Raw genomic sequence first — 17,560 nt, 5'->3', positions numbered from 1 at the left:
ACAGCCTGCCACGAACCTCCTGTTCCCTGCCATCCCTGCGCTCCACGGCAGCTTTCCCGAGCCTCAGGCACCGCAAGCTCTGACTCATTTACTTAATATTCCTCTAATGAAACTGCCCAGAGCTCTGGACCTATTCTCCTCCAAAACAATCTTCCTCCTCCCTGTTTTTCCACACCCTTTGCTTTCTTCTCAGCTCCCGTCACATTCCTAATGGGACTTTGGCTGAGCTCCCTGCAGCATTCCCTGCCGGCCCCTCGTGTCCTGCCAGCACAGAGGGGTGTCAGGTGGCACTGGAGGTACCAGGTGACATTTAGAGTGAAGTCACGAGGGAGAGAAACGGGCAGGAGGGTTCCTTCAGTGTGGTGGGGAGAGGGGGGTGGCCATCCCAGGCTCCTCCCCACCTTGGCTTTGGAGCAGGACCACCAGGAGCTGGAAGCTGCACTAATGACAGGGCATCCTTCACCCAAGGACTGGGGAGCTGGAACAAAAGGATAGGAATGACAGAAAAGGCAGGGAATGGGAAAATCCCCCCCAGGGCTCTGTAGTGGCTGGGTGGGCTGGAGGGCACCAGGATGAGCAGACCCCCAACCCAGGAGCTGCCACCAGGAACAACTAGGGAGCAGCTGTAGGACCTCTTGCCCTGCCTCACTGGGGACCACAGGAATTCAAGGATGACAAGAGGAAGCCTTCTGGAGTGCTGATCTCTTGATTTCAAGAGCTGAAATTCTGGGGAGCAGCCCCAGACTGCTCCAGGGAAAGCTCTCCAAGATGGTTTTTCTCTTTTCATGGAAACAGCTTCTTCCAGGATGTACCTGAGACTCCTCCCAGGCATCTCCTGGAGTCTTTCCACATCTCCTCTAGGGAGCTGAGATCCCAGAGGATGGAGAATTTCTTCCAGGTCTGGGGGACTCACAAGGAAGTTTTGAGCAGTAGGAGAGGATTTATTTTTGGCTGGATGAGGGGGCTGGTGAAGGACAAGTGGGGATGAGGGAGGCAGGGCAGGCTGTGGGGGGCAGGTGGGTTGGGAGGTGATGGGGAGGAGGTTTGGCTCTGTGAGAGGACATTAATGGGGTGGGGAGGACAAGGTCTTTGCTGTGAGGGAGGGGATTGTCCCGCTCTGCTCTGCACTGGGACAGCCTCACCTGCACTACTGGGGCAGTTTGGGGTGACTCAATGTAAGGAAGAGATTGAGCCATTGGAGAGTGTCAAAGGAGGGCACAAAGATGGTTCAGGGCCTGGAGGGGCAGTGTGTGAGTGCTGAGGGCACTTTGTGTGTTCAGCTGGAGAAGAGGAGACAGAGGGGAGACCTCACTGCAGATACAACCTCCTCAGGAGGGGCAGGCACTGAGCTCTGCTCTGTGGGGACCAGGGACAGCACCCAGGGAATGGCTGGAGCTGTGTCAGGGCAGGGTCAGGTGGGATCTCAGCAAAAGGTTCTTCCCCAGAGGGTGGTGGGCACTGTCCAGGCTCCCCAGGGCAGTGGGCACAGCCCCAAGGCTGCCAGAGCTCCAGGAGGGTTTGGATGATGCTCTTGGGCACAGGGTGTGACTTTTGGGGATGTTCCTGTGCAGGGCTGAGGGTTGGACTCCGTGATCCTTGTGGGTCCCTCCCAGCTCAGCCCCTGCTGTGATTGTGGGGTGCAAATGGCAGCGAAGCCATTTTAGGTGCTCGGAGCAGGAGCTGGGGCTGGTCCTGACCCTCCTGCTGCCTGGAGAGCAGGGGCTGGGCTGTGCTGCTGGAGTTGCACACACACACAGCTCTCCTGGGCTGGCTGCTCCTGCAGCCTGTACAGACAGGCCTGTGCTCCTCAAAGACAGGCATCGGATTCTTGCCCTCGGGGCTTCGCAGCCAGCTCGAAGTTCAGAGCAGCCCTTTCTTTCTCCTGCTGTTCACGCCCTGCAAAGAATTTTCTATCAACAAAAGAAATTGTTTTATAACCAACTCGATGTTCATCCCCAGTCCTGGGGTATGAAAGGGGTTTGGGAGGACCAGGGAATTGGAGCCTGGAGGTGGTGGAAGCAGAGAACAGCAGCCAGTGGAACAGACCTGCTGGGAGAGGGCAGGTGAATTTTTGGGGCACTCCAGAGTCAGTGAAGCCCTTGGTGCAGGTCTAGGTTGGATGAAATGCCAGCATTGGAATGATCCCTGCAAAGAAAGGGTTGGGGCATCCCCAGGACGTGCCATGGTAAGCTGAGAATCCTGTTACTCCTGCAGCTCCTGTGACTGGATTTAAAGTCTCTATTGGGTGCTCCATCACATGAAGATCCTTGAAATGCTGGGTTGTAGCTCAGCCTGTACCTCAGAGCCAACAGTGTCAGACTCAGAAGGATTTTCTTTGCACACTGTTGATCATCATTCCAGGGAAAAACCAATCCAGTTAAACCCCACTGGGTACTACCCCTGTCATGAGTCTTCTCTGCAGTGATGGAGGAGTGGGATGTTGTGGGGAAGTCTCATCAGCACCAAGTTCAAGAGCTGTGGGACAGCCTGGGGAAAGGAGGGAGGACTGTGGAGTTTGCAGAACTGCAGCACACAAATGGGGGTGACCAGGAGATTTCTGTTTGTCTCTGCCAGTGGAGGTGCTGAGAGTGCTCCTGGCACACAGCTGGCCTTGCAGCTGGCAAGGACAGATGTCAGGCCTGTCCTCAGGAGTGTGGAACACACGAGGGCAGTGTGCAGGCTCCAAAACACAGCTGCCACCAGCATCTCATGCCATCTGCCATCACTTACAAATGGTTTGTGGTGGGATTTGGAGTTGGAGAACTTGCCTTTTTTATCACAGAGTGTCCTCTTGAGTGATGGAAATACCAACTACTTCCAAATTCTATTTCTACTATTTCTCTGCAGATTATGGTCTTGTTTGTAGCCCAGGTCTTGTGTTTTCAGCCTCTTAAAGCAAAACATTCTCAAAGCTCAGGGAAATCTGGGGCTCAGACAGCTGCAGTTTGAGGTTGCTGAGGAACATTGTCAGAGGAAGGGCCTCCAGGTGGAGGCACAGCTCCCACTTCCAGGACACATGGAATTGAGGGACTGGCAACCTCAGGCTGGGCAGAGGAACTGTTTTGAATTATCTGACCATGCTTGAGGCTTCTGGAGAGCAGTTGTGTCCCTTTGGGTCAGCAGTGGTGGATTCAATATGTTCTAAGGACAGATGGAAGTGTGGGCTGGCTCAGGAGCTGCACTCAGTTCCCCTGACTGGTTTTCTTGGCTTCCATGAATGTGTCCAGAAGTTGGTGAGTTTGGAAAGGCATTTTTTTGTGCTTACAAAAGGCAGTTTTTAAATGTCAAAGTTGAAAGTACATTTCCTTAGTAAAAAATCCCACCACCAAAGCCATCCTGGGCACGCAACCACCAGAGCAGCTGGGCTGAAGCCATGGCAGTTTCTGGAAGGCTTTGAGGGCTTGGGTTGTACCTCCCAGCCAGGAGCACACACCACAGCCTTTAAGCTGTTGGTATCCAAATTCTTTGGTTGCTTAACTTTCAAACAACCGCATCCACATATTGGCAGGGATTGCCACATCCCAGTGCTCTGGAAGTGTCCTTTGGCACTGGATTTACAGCAGCTAAGCAGCAGTGGGGTCAGTGGCCAGCTGGCCACCGAGCAGGAAGCTGAATGGCAGTGAGAATAAACAGTGTTCCATGGAGCTGGAGGGTCTGACAGCACCGGGAGCCGTGAGGATGGATCAGCCTCCGGGATATTCCCCACGGAGAGGGCTCTCAGTGCTCGCTGCCGGCGCTGATGGCCATGGAAGCAAAGAGCACATGGATCCATCCCCACTCCTGCAGGCAGCAGGAGCATTGTCCTGCTCACCGAGCCACGGAGCTTCGCTGGGGAGGAAGGAGTGATTGATACAGCTGGACAGAAGCAGCCTCTCTGCAGGCTCCCAAAGAATGAGAAACAGCCATCCCTGGGCAGATCTCCGGGAGAAGCGGCACTCTTTGGGAATTCCCCAGCCCTGGTAGCAGGAGTGATTGATGGGAGCTGGGAGGCTGTGGGGCTGCTGAGGGAGGAGGAGTGTGTGGGCTGTCAGGCTGCCCACGCTGCCAGGGGAGCTGTGATGAACAGCCCTGTCAGCTCTGCTGTGCCCACAGCGGCTCCCAGGGCATGGGGACGGCATCAGGGAGGAGGGGCTGTGCCACCCTCCATCTCCATTATATTCAGGTCACTTCCAGCCTATTTTTTAGAGTTAGAGGAGGATTTGAATGCTCCTCCAGGAAAAGGGCCACCCCCACTGCACAACAGCTGGGTCACAGAACCACAGAATCACTGAGCTGGGAGGGACCCACAAGGATCACAGAGTCCAACCGTCAGCCCTGCACAGGAACATCCCCAAGAGTCACACCCTGTGCCCCAGAGCATCATCCAAACCCTCTTGGAGCTCTGGCAGCCTTGGGGCTGTGCCCACTGCCCTGGGGAGCCTGGTCAGTGCCCACCACCCTCTGGGGGAAGAGCCTTTTCCTGAGATCCAACCTGACCCTTCCCTGACACAGCTCCAGTCATTCCCTGAGATCCAACCCAACCCTTCCCTGGGTGCTGTCCCTGGTCCCCACAGAGCAGAGCTCAGTGCCTGCCCCTCCTCTGCCCTCCTGAGGAGGTTGTACCTGCAATGAGGTCTCCCCCAGTCTCCTCCAGTCTGAACACACCAGGTTTGTCCAAGTTGACCTCAGTGGTTTCCTGCCAAAAATACCTGTGAACAATAATAACTTGTTAATGATTTATCCTTGTGCTCTCAAGTGCTGCCCTGATTCTGAACACCATGGAAAGCATCGAGGCCGAGCTCTGCAGGCTCCAAGGTTTGGGCTACTATGGCTTTTTGTCCTTGCCCAGAGATGGGGATGCCAATTGCTCGAGGGAGCCAAGGGTTTGGTGCACTGGACAGTTCCAATGCATATTGTTCAGTGTAACTTTAGGGAATATTGGTGGGAAAATCAACTGGATTGGACCAGGGAAGTAATCAGCTGAGCTGTAACGAAGGATTGTCCCTTCCTGAGTTTGCAGACAGTGTGAGCAGCAGACACTTCAGCAGGTTCCTCATGGGAACGTCGATGCCAGCAAGGCACAACTTACCAGGAGTTTGGTTTCTGCAAAAAGAGCTGCAAATCCACGTTGTGTGGACCAGGCTTGGCTCTGGAGATGGGACCTGGGAGAACAAGCTCTCTCCTTCCAAGAGGCAGCAGAGGTGCCTGAAAATGGAAATGTCTCCACTTCTTTGGCCTCAGCCTCTTTAGTCCTGGGCCAAGAGCTGTGTCATCCTCATCCCTAAGAACCTCCACGTGGAGATGTGCCCTTTGGTGATGAATGCTGGAGTCTTCAGAGGCTCCCAGGAGACTGAAACTAAGGGATAAGTTTTATGCTTACCTGCTTTAAGCTCCTTCCAGCATGCCAGCCCAGCTCTTTGAATGTCTGTGATACCTTGGAACAGTCTGGTCTAGTGGAAGGTGTCCCTGCACATGGCAAGGGGACACAATGAGATGAGTTTTAAGGTACCTTCCAACACAAAATGTTCTGAGATTTTGTGGTCTTAAGTGCTTGGACTCCCCAGGATGTGGCAAGGATGGTAATGATCAAATGAGCTCCTTAGAGATAGAACTCACTGGTGGAAGTCTCTTGTGAAATTATCTCCAGTCAAAAAAAAAATAGTTATTGGTTTATCTGCAATCCTTTGTGGAGATCAGTTGCAGGGAATGTCATGGAAGAAGTATAAACTTGTAAAAAAGGAACAAGGTGTGTCTGTGAAATCCTTCAGGCTGTTCATCACCCTGCTCTGGGTACACCCTCCACAGCAGGAACTCCAGTAATCCTGGCAAGGTATCCAGAATGGAAGACCAAGCAGAAGATCACTCTTTGCATGGTCTCTGCCGGCTTGTGAGAGTCACAAGAATCCCAGGATGGTTCAGGTTGGGAGGGACCACAGTGGGGCATCTGGTGCCACCTCCCTGCTCCAGCAGGGCCATCCCAGAGCACAAGGCACAGAATTGTGTCCAGAGGGTTCTGGAATATCCCCAGGGAGGAGACTCCACACCCTCCCCGGGCAGCCTGTTCAGTGCTGGGTCACTGCACAGGGAAGAAGTTCTTCCTCCTGTCCAGGTGGAACTTCCTGGGCATCAGTTCCTGCCTGGATCACAGGGTTACATCAATTTGGGGTCTGCCCCCATGTGCCAGTGCTGAAATTCTTGTTTCTGTTCAGCTTTTGCAGACATCAGTGAAAGAAATTTTCAGACAATTCCACCTTTGCTGGTGCAACCACACGTGCCCATGAGTTGTGTGGCCTCGAGAGGAGCACGTGGACATTGGCAGGGGGAGGCTGAAGTGAGGCAGGGCTTGGCCCCTGGCACCCCATGTTTGGTGCCTCGTGGAGCAGCCGATGAGCTCAGCATTCCCAGGAGCCCCGAGCTGCATTCTCGGCATTCCTGCAGCTCCTTGGATGGCAGTGATGTCATCGATAGCAGCCCGGGAATTGCGGATCCCAGAGGGCCTGAACTCATGTCTTAGCAAGTAAGCGTGGGAGGAACCAATTTCTGCACTGTACCAGCAAGTTTTATTGAGTCAAATCACAGCAAATATATTTGCATCTACATTTCTGTCTCCTGGCAATGCTACAATATCCAACAAGTGAGAGACTCATGTCCTCCAACCAGCCACTCTCTCATCCCTATTAAAGAAAACTTCATCTGAGCCACAAAACAACGGGAGGCCGGGACAGTGTGTGAGGGAAAAGCAAGTAATTTATTCCTTTAGTTGTTCAATCTTTGCCCTTGTGCCTGAGACCTGCTGACATCCAACATATTTCAATGGCACCCTGTGAAGGCACGAGCCCTTCTCTGCAAAGCATCCCTTGGAAACTCCATCCCTTGAGTGCTCGTAGAAGAGATGCTTTTGCTTTACTTTTGTGCAGGACAAAATGGCTCATTTTGTGAACACAGGAGCTGAATATTAATAGACATTTTCGTGTTTTTATCACCTTGCCTTTTGTACCAGGAGCTTTGGGATGATGGCACCCCTGTGCCAGGCTCCTGGTAGGTATGGGATGCATCAATTCCTGCTGCTGGTGCAGCTGAGTTTGAAAGCCTGGAAAGGACTGAAGCAGAGGATTTTAATGATGGTTTGGTGATACCTCAGTAGCACAGCCTGCAGATGGTCTAGGGAACAGTATTAAATAGCATTTTACAGCCTAAAATTCAATGGTAAAGGGGACTGATGGGCCATGAGATGACATGTTTCTGCATGAAGTGGAGACGTTATTTTTTTTTCCTGGTTGTGTTTAGGAAGTTGCCTTTGACAGCCTTCCAGGGGCAGAGCAGGGCACAGAGATCAAGCTGTGCTGTGGCTGAGCCTGCCCAGGTTGCGGTGGGTGCAGGAGCGTGGGTAGGACGGACCCTCCTGTGCAGCCGCGGCATTTCCTGCTCGGAAGCGTTTGCTCCGCAGCCTCAGCGCTGCCTGAATGTGGCTCTGTGTTACTCAGCTGTAATTAGAGCAGCTTGCCAGCTCCTGATTTCATCCCTCCGTTTCAGCGGGAATTCCAGACCTGGTGCAGTTTGCCCCAGAGAGCTGGGGCTTGTTTTCCACCCCAGGTCTATCCAGGCCTGATACCTCCACCTGCATTTTTCTGGCTACAAATAACAATGGAAGCGATTTTATCTAATCTAGCAGCCCCTGGTTTGTTCTTGTCCGCACTCTCAGGCAGAGGGTGTTGGGAGCGCTTTTGGCGCTGTGCATTGACACAACCTGTGCGTGTCGAGGTGAGGGATGGACGGCAGGACCTGGGGTGGGGAGGGACACCCGCCCGGCCGGACCGCGTGGGTGCCCTCGGGTAAAGCGCTCAGCAAAGCCCTGGTGATGCCCCGCAGGGAGAGCCCAGCCCGGGGGGCACGGGGGCTTTGGGCACCGCTCGGGGGCTGCCGTGTGCCCCGGCCTCGGCCCCCGGGACACCTCGGGGGGCAGAGCCGTGACTTTCCAGCCTGGCTTTCACGCCGGAGCGCCCCGGGCCCCTCCTCTACGGCGGCATTTCGGCGCTGCGCTTTGGAAGGACTCCAGGCCAGCAGTGAAGGGCTCTTTGATAATATCTGACGGGCGGGTAAGAATTTTGGGCAGCAGCCAAGGTACACATTGCCTGTAATCGTTAACTCGGTCTGTAAACAGTTCAAACGGCACTGAAGGGGCCGCCGGTTATTGCGGTGCGGAGGAGCCTTTGATGTGCCCGCGCGGGAGCTCCGCGCGGCCCCCGCGCCGCGCTCGGGCTGCGGCTCCTCCGCGGGGCTGCCCGGCCGTGCGGGAGCGCCTGACCTTCAAACCCTGCGCTGCGGCCGCAGCCAGACCAGTCCTTTTCCTTTTGTTCTGCACCTGGCCCGGGCCGGAGAGAGGAGCGCGGGGGAGGGGAGCGGGCAGCGCTGCCCCCGGGGCACCGCGCCAGCCGGGCAGGCTCGGCGGGGCTCGGTCCGGGATCCTGCTGCAGCCTTGCCCTGGGCTCACTCCTCCTTTCCAGCTCTGTATCCTGCTACAGCTTTTCCCTGGGCTCACTTCTCCTTTCCAAGCCCATCTCCTGCCTGCAGCTTTGCCCTGGGCTCACTGCTCTTTTCCAGTCCTGTATCCTGCCTGCAGCTTTGCCTTGGGCCAGCTCCTGCTTTCCAACCCTCTATGCTGCCTGCAGCTTTTCCCTGGGCTCACTGTTCCATTCCAAGCCTATCTCCTGCTTGCAGCTTTTCCCTGGGCTCACTCCTTTCCAAGCCCATCTCCTGCCTGCAGCTTTGCCCTGGGCCAGCTCCTGCTTTCCAACCCTCTATGCTGCCTGCAGCTTTTCCCCGGGCTCACTGCACCATTCCAAGCCTATCTCCTGCCTGCAGCTTTTCCCTGGGCTCATTCCTCCTTTCCAAGCTCATCTCCTGCTTGCAGCTGCTCCCTGGTGACCAGAGCTCCATGTACAGTCCTAACAAATGTTTCACCCATGACCAGGTAAAGCTTTTCTGGACCATTGTTGGTTTCTCCAGAAATGGCCACAGTGGGAGCTCAGGTCTATGCTGGGACCTTGCAGTATCCAGGCACTGCTGCTGAGCTTCATCTTCAGGAGTGTTCTAGAGAATTCCCCAGTCCACATCAACCTCTGGAGAGCCCTGTGGGCTCATTCCAGGAGCAGTTCAGCTCTCCTGGAGAAGTGTGATAGTTCAGAAGATGGTGTTTCCTATTTTGCCCCCAAAAGAATTCCCTTGTCAGTCTTTGCTCTTCTAGATCTGCTTTCTTCTTTCTAGAAGAGCAAGAATGATCTTTCTGGCATCTACGTTCAGGGCCTTAACTTTGAAACCTCTTGTGATTGAGGAAAAATTCCCTAGTGATGTGGGTTTGGCCAGTCTTTGTATCTGACCCATCACTGCAGAGTTGCTTTAAGGGTCAGACCTGTCTTGTGCTTGACAGATGAGTGGAAGCCCTCCTGTGTCTGTGCCAGCCAGGGGCCAGCAGAGCTTTGTGCTTGGAGTGGTTGGTTGGGGGGATGCACTGGGCTCTCTGTACAGCTTGGACTTCACCCGTGCTTTGAGGGTTGCTGAGGGGCAAGACTTTGTGTGAGTTCTGTGGAACAGCTTTAACCTCCAAGCCAGCACAGAGCAGAGGGTCAGTGTAAGAGGGGCTTGAATAGGAGATGGCCAATGGCAGCATCCCCCAGAGTGGAGACAGGCTGAGCCCTCTGAGGTGTGTGAGGTGAGCAGGTCAGCATGGGTTGGATGCTCTCCATGAGATTTCCAGCCCAGACTGCCTGCAGTGTGCTGGAAGGCAGAGGAGTGTGAGCTGTTCTCCCTTGACCTGGGCCGGCTTGCCTTTGCCTTCATTGAGTGGTGTGAGTCAGGGCTGACCAAAGAGCCTCCTTTGCCTTTGATGCTCCAAAATGGATGTGTGGACCAGACAGAGACAGTTTAACCAGACATCATGATGGAACTTTGCCAGAAATTCCTTGTCTGCCCTCGTGTTAGCTGAGCCAGCAGAAGTGACACCACTTCCCTTGTGTGGGACCTCTCTGTCCACAGGAGAGCAAACTTTAGCAGAGCTGTCAGTAGAACAGTGGGGTGGGCATGGGAATTTCTCCAGCCCCCATGGCCATGCTTGTAGAACTAGAATCACAGAATCATTGAGTTTGGAAAAGACCTCCAAGATCATCCAGCCTTTGACTGATCTCTCCTTGTCCCCCCAGCCCAGAGCACTGAGTGCCACATCCAGTTGTTGCTTGGACACCTCCAGGGATGGGGACTCCAAACCTCCCTGGGCAGCCCCTTTCCAGTGCCTGACCACCCTTTGCAGGCTGAAATTCCTCCTGGTGTCCAACCTGAACTTCCTCTGGAGCGGCTTGAGACTATTTCCTCTTGTCCAGTCCCTTGTTCCCTGGGAGCAGAGCCCAATCCCCCCCCCCCCAGGTCTCCCCTCCTGACAGGGAGTTGCAGAGAGCGACAGAAAAGATCCAGACTTCAGCTGAACCATCTAACCCTGCACGTGTGACAATCAAATAAACATCCCTCTTGGGTTCAGCACTTCTCTTTGTTGCTCACCAGCTCAGTAAAGAGAAGGAGACGGAAACACAGTCATTGATTGATTAGGGACTGCTTTGTTGTGTCAAACCCTCGGGCACTGCTGACCCTTGTGACTGGCCAAAGGTGGGGAAGCTCTTGAGCACATGTGAGGGCACAGGCACAGGAGTATTGCACTGGCACCTTGGAGATCCTTTGTCTCCTCTCCCACCTCTGGCCACTCCTTCAGGGGACTTGAATGGTTGTCTGAGCTGTTTGCACGTTGAGGTAGGACCTGAGTCTCTCTAAGAATAATGCATTTGTTATCAGTGAACGTGTTTGTCTGTGACTCACATGTGGGTAAGGTGTGTTTGCTGTTATAACAGCTCTTGAAACTTTATGTAGGTACATTAAAAAGCCCCAGATCCTGATCCCTCAGCTTCATGCCCAGGAGTCATGGAAGTGGCAATTTGTCCTAGGGCCCCTTGAAACCTTCAGCCATTCTCTTCCTTTTCCAACCAGACATTTCCATCTCCTTCATGGTTAACATCCACTTTGTCTGCCTCCCTCATCCCTCCTCATCCTCCCATGTCCTTCCAGCAGTGTCCCACAGCACTTTGCAGCTCCAGCCTCCTGGCAGCATCTCCTGTGGCTGTGACAGTGTCCCATCATTGCTGCTGCTTTATCTGTGGGTAGAGTGGGTTGATCTTGGTGTAAGAGGGGCTTTGTTCAGCTGATAGAGCTGCAGAGTTAAGATAAACTGGGAAGAGCCTCTTTTCCAGGAATAAAGGCATTCACACAGCATGAATCAGAGAATTATTGAGGTTGGCAAAGCCCTCCCAGCCCATGGAACCCACCCTGTGCCCAATGCCCACCTTGTCCCCCAGCCCAGAGCACTGAGTGCACGGCCAGTCATTCCTTGGACACCTCCAGGGATGGGGACTCCACCACCTCCTTGGGCAGCCCCTTCCAATGCCTGACCACCCTTTGCAGGAAGAAATTCTTCCTCATGTCCAACCCCCACTTGGCTCCCATCAGGCTGAGCTTTGGGGGAAGCCAACAGGGCAGTGAGGAGCTGGAGTCTCTGATGGACAGGCAGACATGGCACAGTGGTGCCAGGGGTGCTCTGTGCCCTTCAAGGCCCCTGTTGATTCCTGGGGCTCCTGGCTCAGCCCCTCACTGCTGCCAGGTGCCTCTGCTTTGGGGCGTAGCTCACCTGGGAGGAGCTTTTCCACAAGGCATTGATTTCATGCACTGGAGATGTGGCACCAGTGGCACATGGAGGATGGGATAAAATCACTGCACCCTTCTCCTGGCCCTGCACACAGGAGCATTCCCTCAAAGTTCTGCATGGGATTGGAGCTGCTGGGAAGAAGACCTGGTGGTGCTGGGACACCTGAAGAGTCACCCTGCTGGCCCCATAGTGAGGGGCAGCTGGCTCTGCTGGTGTTGGGGGCAAGAAGCTCCCCCAGCTCTCTGGCACTGACCAGCAATCCCAGCTTTTCTCTGGAATTTGTTTTCTATCTCAAATTCTTGTGGTAAAAGTCTTCAACGCCTGTCTGCAGTTCCCCCGTGGAGCCCCCCAAATGTGCAGGGAGCAGGCACGTCCCAGGGATGCTCCTCTGCAGCCCCCCAACTGCAGCAGGGTGTGCCCAGAGCAGGCTACTGTCCCATCTTTGCATTTAACAGCTCTCCTGGTGTTTTGATCCATGAATTCTCCCTATTTTCAGTCATTTGCTGTAACTTTAACATATCCCACCTGTACTAAGATGAAGATTTCTTGTTCACTTAATCTGTTGTCCAGAAATCTCTGTTTAAGATGGAGTGAGCAGGACTCCTTGTAACAGTCAAGGTGTTGAGTCACTGCAGCTTTATCTGGTAGATTTTCAATTTTTGATTTATTTTTTACAGTAATGCCTGTTTGCCTTTTGGCTCCTTTGGGTGATTCAACAACGGTTTCCATAAAACTCCCTGCAATCACTCCCAGCTCTTTCCTGTTCTTTAACAGCTCACCTGGAGCTCACCCCTGTGTAAAAGAGATGGAGATAGTTTTTGTTGTTTGCATTTTTTAACATCTTGCATCACTCCATCACCTTTTCCAAAGCCCTGTTAGTTCTTCCCTTCTCTTCATTATCCCAGGTTTTTTACCTGGCTTGCTTTCCTGGGCAGGGAAATCAGGATTATCAATGTGCCATCCCCTTCATTGCTCTCAACTTCTTCAAATTCAGTTTGGTATTTGCTACCTGCATTTTTTCTGGGGTTGTGGTCAGAGCAGTGATCAGTTACCCCAGTTTAGTTCAGGCTTTTTCTCAAGCCCTCTGGTAAACACTCCCTTGGCCTGTTCTCTTCCTCTTTTCCATGCCAACCTTTTGGGTTGCTTGAAACATTTTTCCTTCCACTTCAGATCAAATAAAATTTTGACTCATCCCCCATGAAGGAAAAGTGAGAAATGCTTGCAGAGAAAAATCGGAACCTTCTCCATGTCCTTTCTCAGCCCTTGTCCCTGAGATGTCCTTGGTGAACAGAAAAAGGAACAGAAATGTTTAAAGAATATTTGGGGAATAAAAAAGCACAAATAATCTCCTTTCTCTGGGCATGATTGAATTAATAGGCTCAGACTGGAGCAAAATGACTCCAGTGAGGTGTTGGAACATACTTTCCAGTGTGGAGGAGAAGGGAGCCCTGGGGTGGGTGAGGAGTCTCCCTTTTTGGAGGTCTTGAAAACAGGTTGAGCCAGTGTCTCTGAGGAATGTTTTAGGTCTGGCTGATCCTGCCTCCAGGCAGCAAAGCAGGAGAGGTGACCTCGCAGGGTCGTCTTTCTTTTTCTGCTGTTTTATACATGGAGCTCCCAAGTGCCTGATTCCCCAGGACCTCTCCATGCCTGATTCCCCAGGACCTCTCCATGCTCCCTGTGTTTCTGTTGCTCTGTGTAACCTGGGCATGATCCTGGCACAGTGGGAGGGACAGGTTGGTGTGAAGGTGGTGGGTCTGGTGGGAATAAAGTGGGAAAGGTGGCAAGGAGAAGATAGAAGAGAGAAAATCAGTATTTTAGGAGCGGTGGTGTGGGTAAAAAGGTGGAAAATAGAGGTGGAAATGGAACTAAAAGGTGGTAGCAAGAACATAAGGATGGGGAGGAGCTCTGCACCCTCTTGAAGGGGTGACAGAAGGGATGTGGTGACAGAGACAGAGGGAGTGACAAAGCCAGGGGGTCACAGGCCTGGCTCACAGTGTCTTTGAAGCAGGGCCAGGGCCAGATCCCCAGGACTGAGTCCAAACCCTGCCAGCTAATCCTGACCCACCACTGGAATCCCAGGAGCACAAAGCCAGGCAGGGGTCTGGCTTTGAAGATCTGTGATTGGGACAAAGCCAGACCTGATGGGGACCTCCCCATGGCTGGCAGTGCCTGCAGGGAGGGGCCAGAGCAGGGACCAGGCTCTGCTCGAGGGGGCCCAGCTATGGCGCAAGAGGAACGGGCAGCAACTGATGCCCAGAAGTTCCACCTGGACAGGAGGAAGAACTTCCCTGTGCTGTGACCCAGCACTGAACAGGTTGCCCAGGGAGGGTCTGGAATCTCCTCCCCAGGGATATTCCAGAACCCTCTGGACACAGCCCTGTGCCATGTGCTCTGGGATGGCCCTGCTGGAACAGGGAGGAGGGACCAGATGCCCCACTGTGGTCCCATCCAATCTAAACCATCCTGGGATTCTGAGAGCAGCCCAGGATAGAAGCTCCTCACAGTACAGAAACTTGGACAGTGCCCTTTTTATGTGACACTCAAAGCCTCACTGGCTTGGGCAGGTCCAGAGGGACTGCAGGGTGGGCTTGAGCCCCCTTTGCAGTGCTGAGTCCCAAGATGTGAGTTTGCTTTGCTTTTGTCCCACAGTCCCACCCGCTGTCCCTGTGCAACACCAGCGAGGATGAGCACACGGAGTCGGGATTCATCACCATCGTGAAGCTGGAACAGCCAGACCGGGACCCCAACCCCTGCCTGTCCCTGGCTAACAAGGTCAGTGCAAAGATGCCCTGCATGGCACCAGCCTGGGAAGGAAAGCCCATGGAGCACCAAAGGGGAGGGCAGGAGGGGCAGCAAGGTGGGAAGGAGCTGTTGGAAAGTGGAGGGAAAGACGAGGACAGAGCAGTGTCCTTGGCAGAAGGGGTGCTCTGGAGGGACACTGTGCCAGCCTTCCCCTACAGCCATCTCTCCAGCTTTGGGGCTTCCTGGCTTTGTAAAAGGTGTGGAATTCTCCCTCTGAGCTCTGGGATGCTCAGACCTTACCCCCAACATCCCTTATACTTGCCTGGCAGCCTCATGCCCCTCCTATGAGATGATTTGTGTTTCTCTATGTCCTCTATCCTGTGGGAAAACATGGGCACAGAAAACACCCTCTGTGCCTCTGTCTTCCAAAATAATCCTGTAATACTTCCCTGGATGAGGCACAGGAAGAATCAGGGCTGAGCAATAAGACAAAGGCAGAGCAGTGAACTCGTGGTGGGTCATGACTCGACAGTTTGGGCCCCTGGGGGATCTCAGAGGCCTTTGGGTTGGGTTCCTCAGTGAAACAGCAGTTCCTGTGCCAAAAGCTGAGGTCACTGGTCCAACTCTCTGGTAATAAGGAAGTCAGGTAGGAACGAGGGTCACGTTAAGCCTCAAAATCTTTGTGTCCCTGATAAAGTTGCACGGATAAGGCAGACATTGGCTTTTCCATTTGATTGTCTCTTTCCTGGATGTTGTGCTGTTTTCCACAAGCATTATATAAACTTAAAAAACCTCCTGTTTCCTTCTTCTTGGCTTCACCTGTACTGCATTGAGGTGATGCCACCTTGTTTCCTGCTTCCTCTGCTGGGAGTGCCGTGGTGGGGATGGGAACAGGTCCTTTCCCATGCTCAGCAGTCCCCTGCCCCTGCACAGCTGGGCTGTATCCACAGAGGCTGTGCCAGCAAAACCAAGGGAGGGGATCCATTCCTGAAGCCTCTGCCAAGCTCCTTCCCCCCAACTTCACACAGATCAGAGAATCACAGAACAGTTCATGTTGAAAGGGACCTTAAAGATCTCATTCCAAGCCCCCTGCCATGGGCAAGAATGCCAAGATCTCTTCCTCAAAATCCCTGGCCCACACTCCTCCTCAAGAGCAGGGGTGTAGCTGTGGGAGGTGGCTGGTCCTTGCTGCAGCAGGAGCCTTGTTTTCCTGGCATGTGTGTCTTGTGGCAGAGTTTTGCATGTGGAATTGCAGCACTCTATCAATGATGATAAAAATAGCCATGTGCAGACTGTTATCATAACCTCTGCTTCAGCTGTCACCCAGCCAGGCCTGCACAGGGACACCCAGCCAGCCCAGCACGAGGAGGGCTCCCCCAGCCACCTGAGGCTCTTCCCTGCTCCCCAAATTCAATCCCTGCTTCAGCATCCAAAGCTAAAAGCAGCAGGGAGGGTGGAAAATACCTCTGGGATTGAAGGGATTTATTTTTGTTTCTGATGCTTCATTTATAATTTTGTCTGCTTGTGTGTTTGTTTTCTGAGTGAACTGCTGATTGCAATCTGGTTGACAGACTGTTGTCAGCTGTTGCTGAGACCTCCAAAATCATCCTGTAAATACATATTTACAGCAGAAGTGTTTCAGATCTCAAAGAGAGAGGTTGGCTGTGCTGTGTGGCTGAAGGGCTGCAGCACAAAGGCAGCAAGCACTCAGAAAATGATTGCAGCAAGCGGGGTGTGAAAGAACAGAATGACAGACTCACAGAATCATGGAATATCCTGAGCTGGGAGAGATCCACAAGGATCACCCAGTCCAACTCCTGGCCCTGCACAGGACACCCCAGCAATCCCACCCTGTCCCATTGTCCAAACACTCCTTGAGCTCTGGCAGCCCTGGGCCTGTGCCCACTGCCCTGGGGACCCAGAGCTCCAGGAGTGTTTGGATGATGCTCTGGGGCACAGGGTGTGACCCTTGGGGATGGGCCTGTGCAGGGCTGAGGGTTGGACTCCATGATCTTTGTGGGTCCCTTCCAGCTCAGGATGTTCTGTGATTCTGTGAGCGAAGGAGCTGATCCCGCTCGTGCCGGGAATGCCCCATCCCTGTGCCCAGCTGGCTCCCTGTGCCTGGCATCGCAGCTGGGAAGCGGCAGCACTGCCCTCTGCCCCCCGAGCGGGGGTTGGCCCTGCCGAGGGTGAGCTGCTCCCTCTGCCCCCCGAGCCGGGGTTGGCCCTGCCGAGGGTGAGCTGCTGCCTCTGCCCCCCGAGCCGGGGTTGGCCCTGCCGAGGGTGAGCTGCTCCCTCTGCCCCCCGAGCCGGGGTTGGCCCTGCCGAGGGTGAGCTGCTCCCTCTGCCCCCCGAGCCGGGGTTGGCCCTGCCGAGGGTGAGCTGCTCCCTCTGCCCCCCGAGCCGGGGTTGGCCCTGCCGAGGGTGAGCTGCTCCCTCTGCCCCCCGAGCCGGGGTTGGCCCTGCCGAGGGTGAGCTGCTCCCTCTGCCCCCCGAGCCGGGACTGGCCCTGCCGAGGGTGAGCTGCTGCCTCTGCCCCCCGAGCCGGGGTTGGCCCTGCCGAGGGTGAGCTGCTCCCTGTTTGCTCAGGCGCTCGGGACGGACGGGCCGATCAAAGGGCTCCGCAGGAGTGAGAGCAGCCCAGCCCCGCGCTGGGTCACGTTCTTCTGCCCGGGCTGCCTCTGCCTGCCCCGAGGGCTCCCCGGGTGGGAGGGAGGAGGTGGGTGACCCCACGAGGTCCTCAGGCAGGGAGCTTTACCTCACCAGGGTGGCATGTGTACTCAGCTGGGTGGGTCTCGGAGCTGAGCTGTGGAAAGCCATCCCACCCCCAATCCTAGAGCAGACCTGCAGCCCAGGCACTGCCTGAGCTTCTGTCTGGGGAGGGCAGGGACAGGGACCAGGCAGAGCAGCATGTGTGGCACTCAGGCCCTCAGACAGCCCAGGGCTGGTGCCACCACGGTGAGAGGTGGGGACCTGCAGAGGGTTTTGCTGTCCTGGGGTGGGAGGGTTGTGTGGGTCAGCAGATCCTTCCCCAGCAAATCCAGCTCTGAAGGAAAGGGGCACATGGCATGGGCAGCTGGGCAGTGTTTTGGTTTGTGG

At 54.5% G+C, this 17,560-nt stretch overlaps 1 protein-coding gene across 1 annotated transcript in view; it reads left to right on the top strand.

Moving 5' to 3' along the window:
* The window catches only part of RNF43 (ring finger protein 43), a 52,359-nt gene that overhangs the window by 20,012 nt on the left and 14,787 nt on the right, over nt 1–17,560 (top strand). The window contains exon 3 of the mRNA XM_071574958.1: nt 14,369–14,491. Within this exon, the coding sequence (XP_071431059.1) occupies nt 14,369–14,491 (123 nt within the window). The remainder of the gene's footprint in view (nt 1–14,368; nt 14,492–17,560) is intronic.

Source organism: Pithys albifrons, chromosome 21, assembly GCF_047495875.1.
Source record: "Pithys albifrons albifrons isolate INPA30051 chromosome 21, PitAlb_v1, whole genome shotgun sequence".
Classification (NCBI taxonomy): Eukaryota; Metazoa; Chordata; class Aves; order Passeriformes; family Thamnophilidae; genus Pithys; species Pithys albifrons.
The sequence above is the reverse complement of the archived record's forward strand: the minus strand, read 5'-3'. Positions and strand labels throughout refer to the sequence as shown.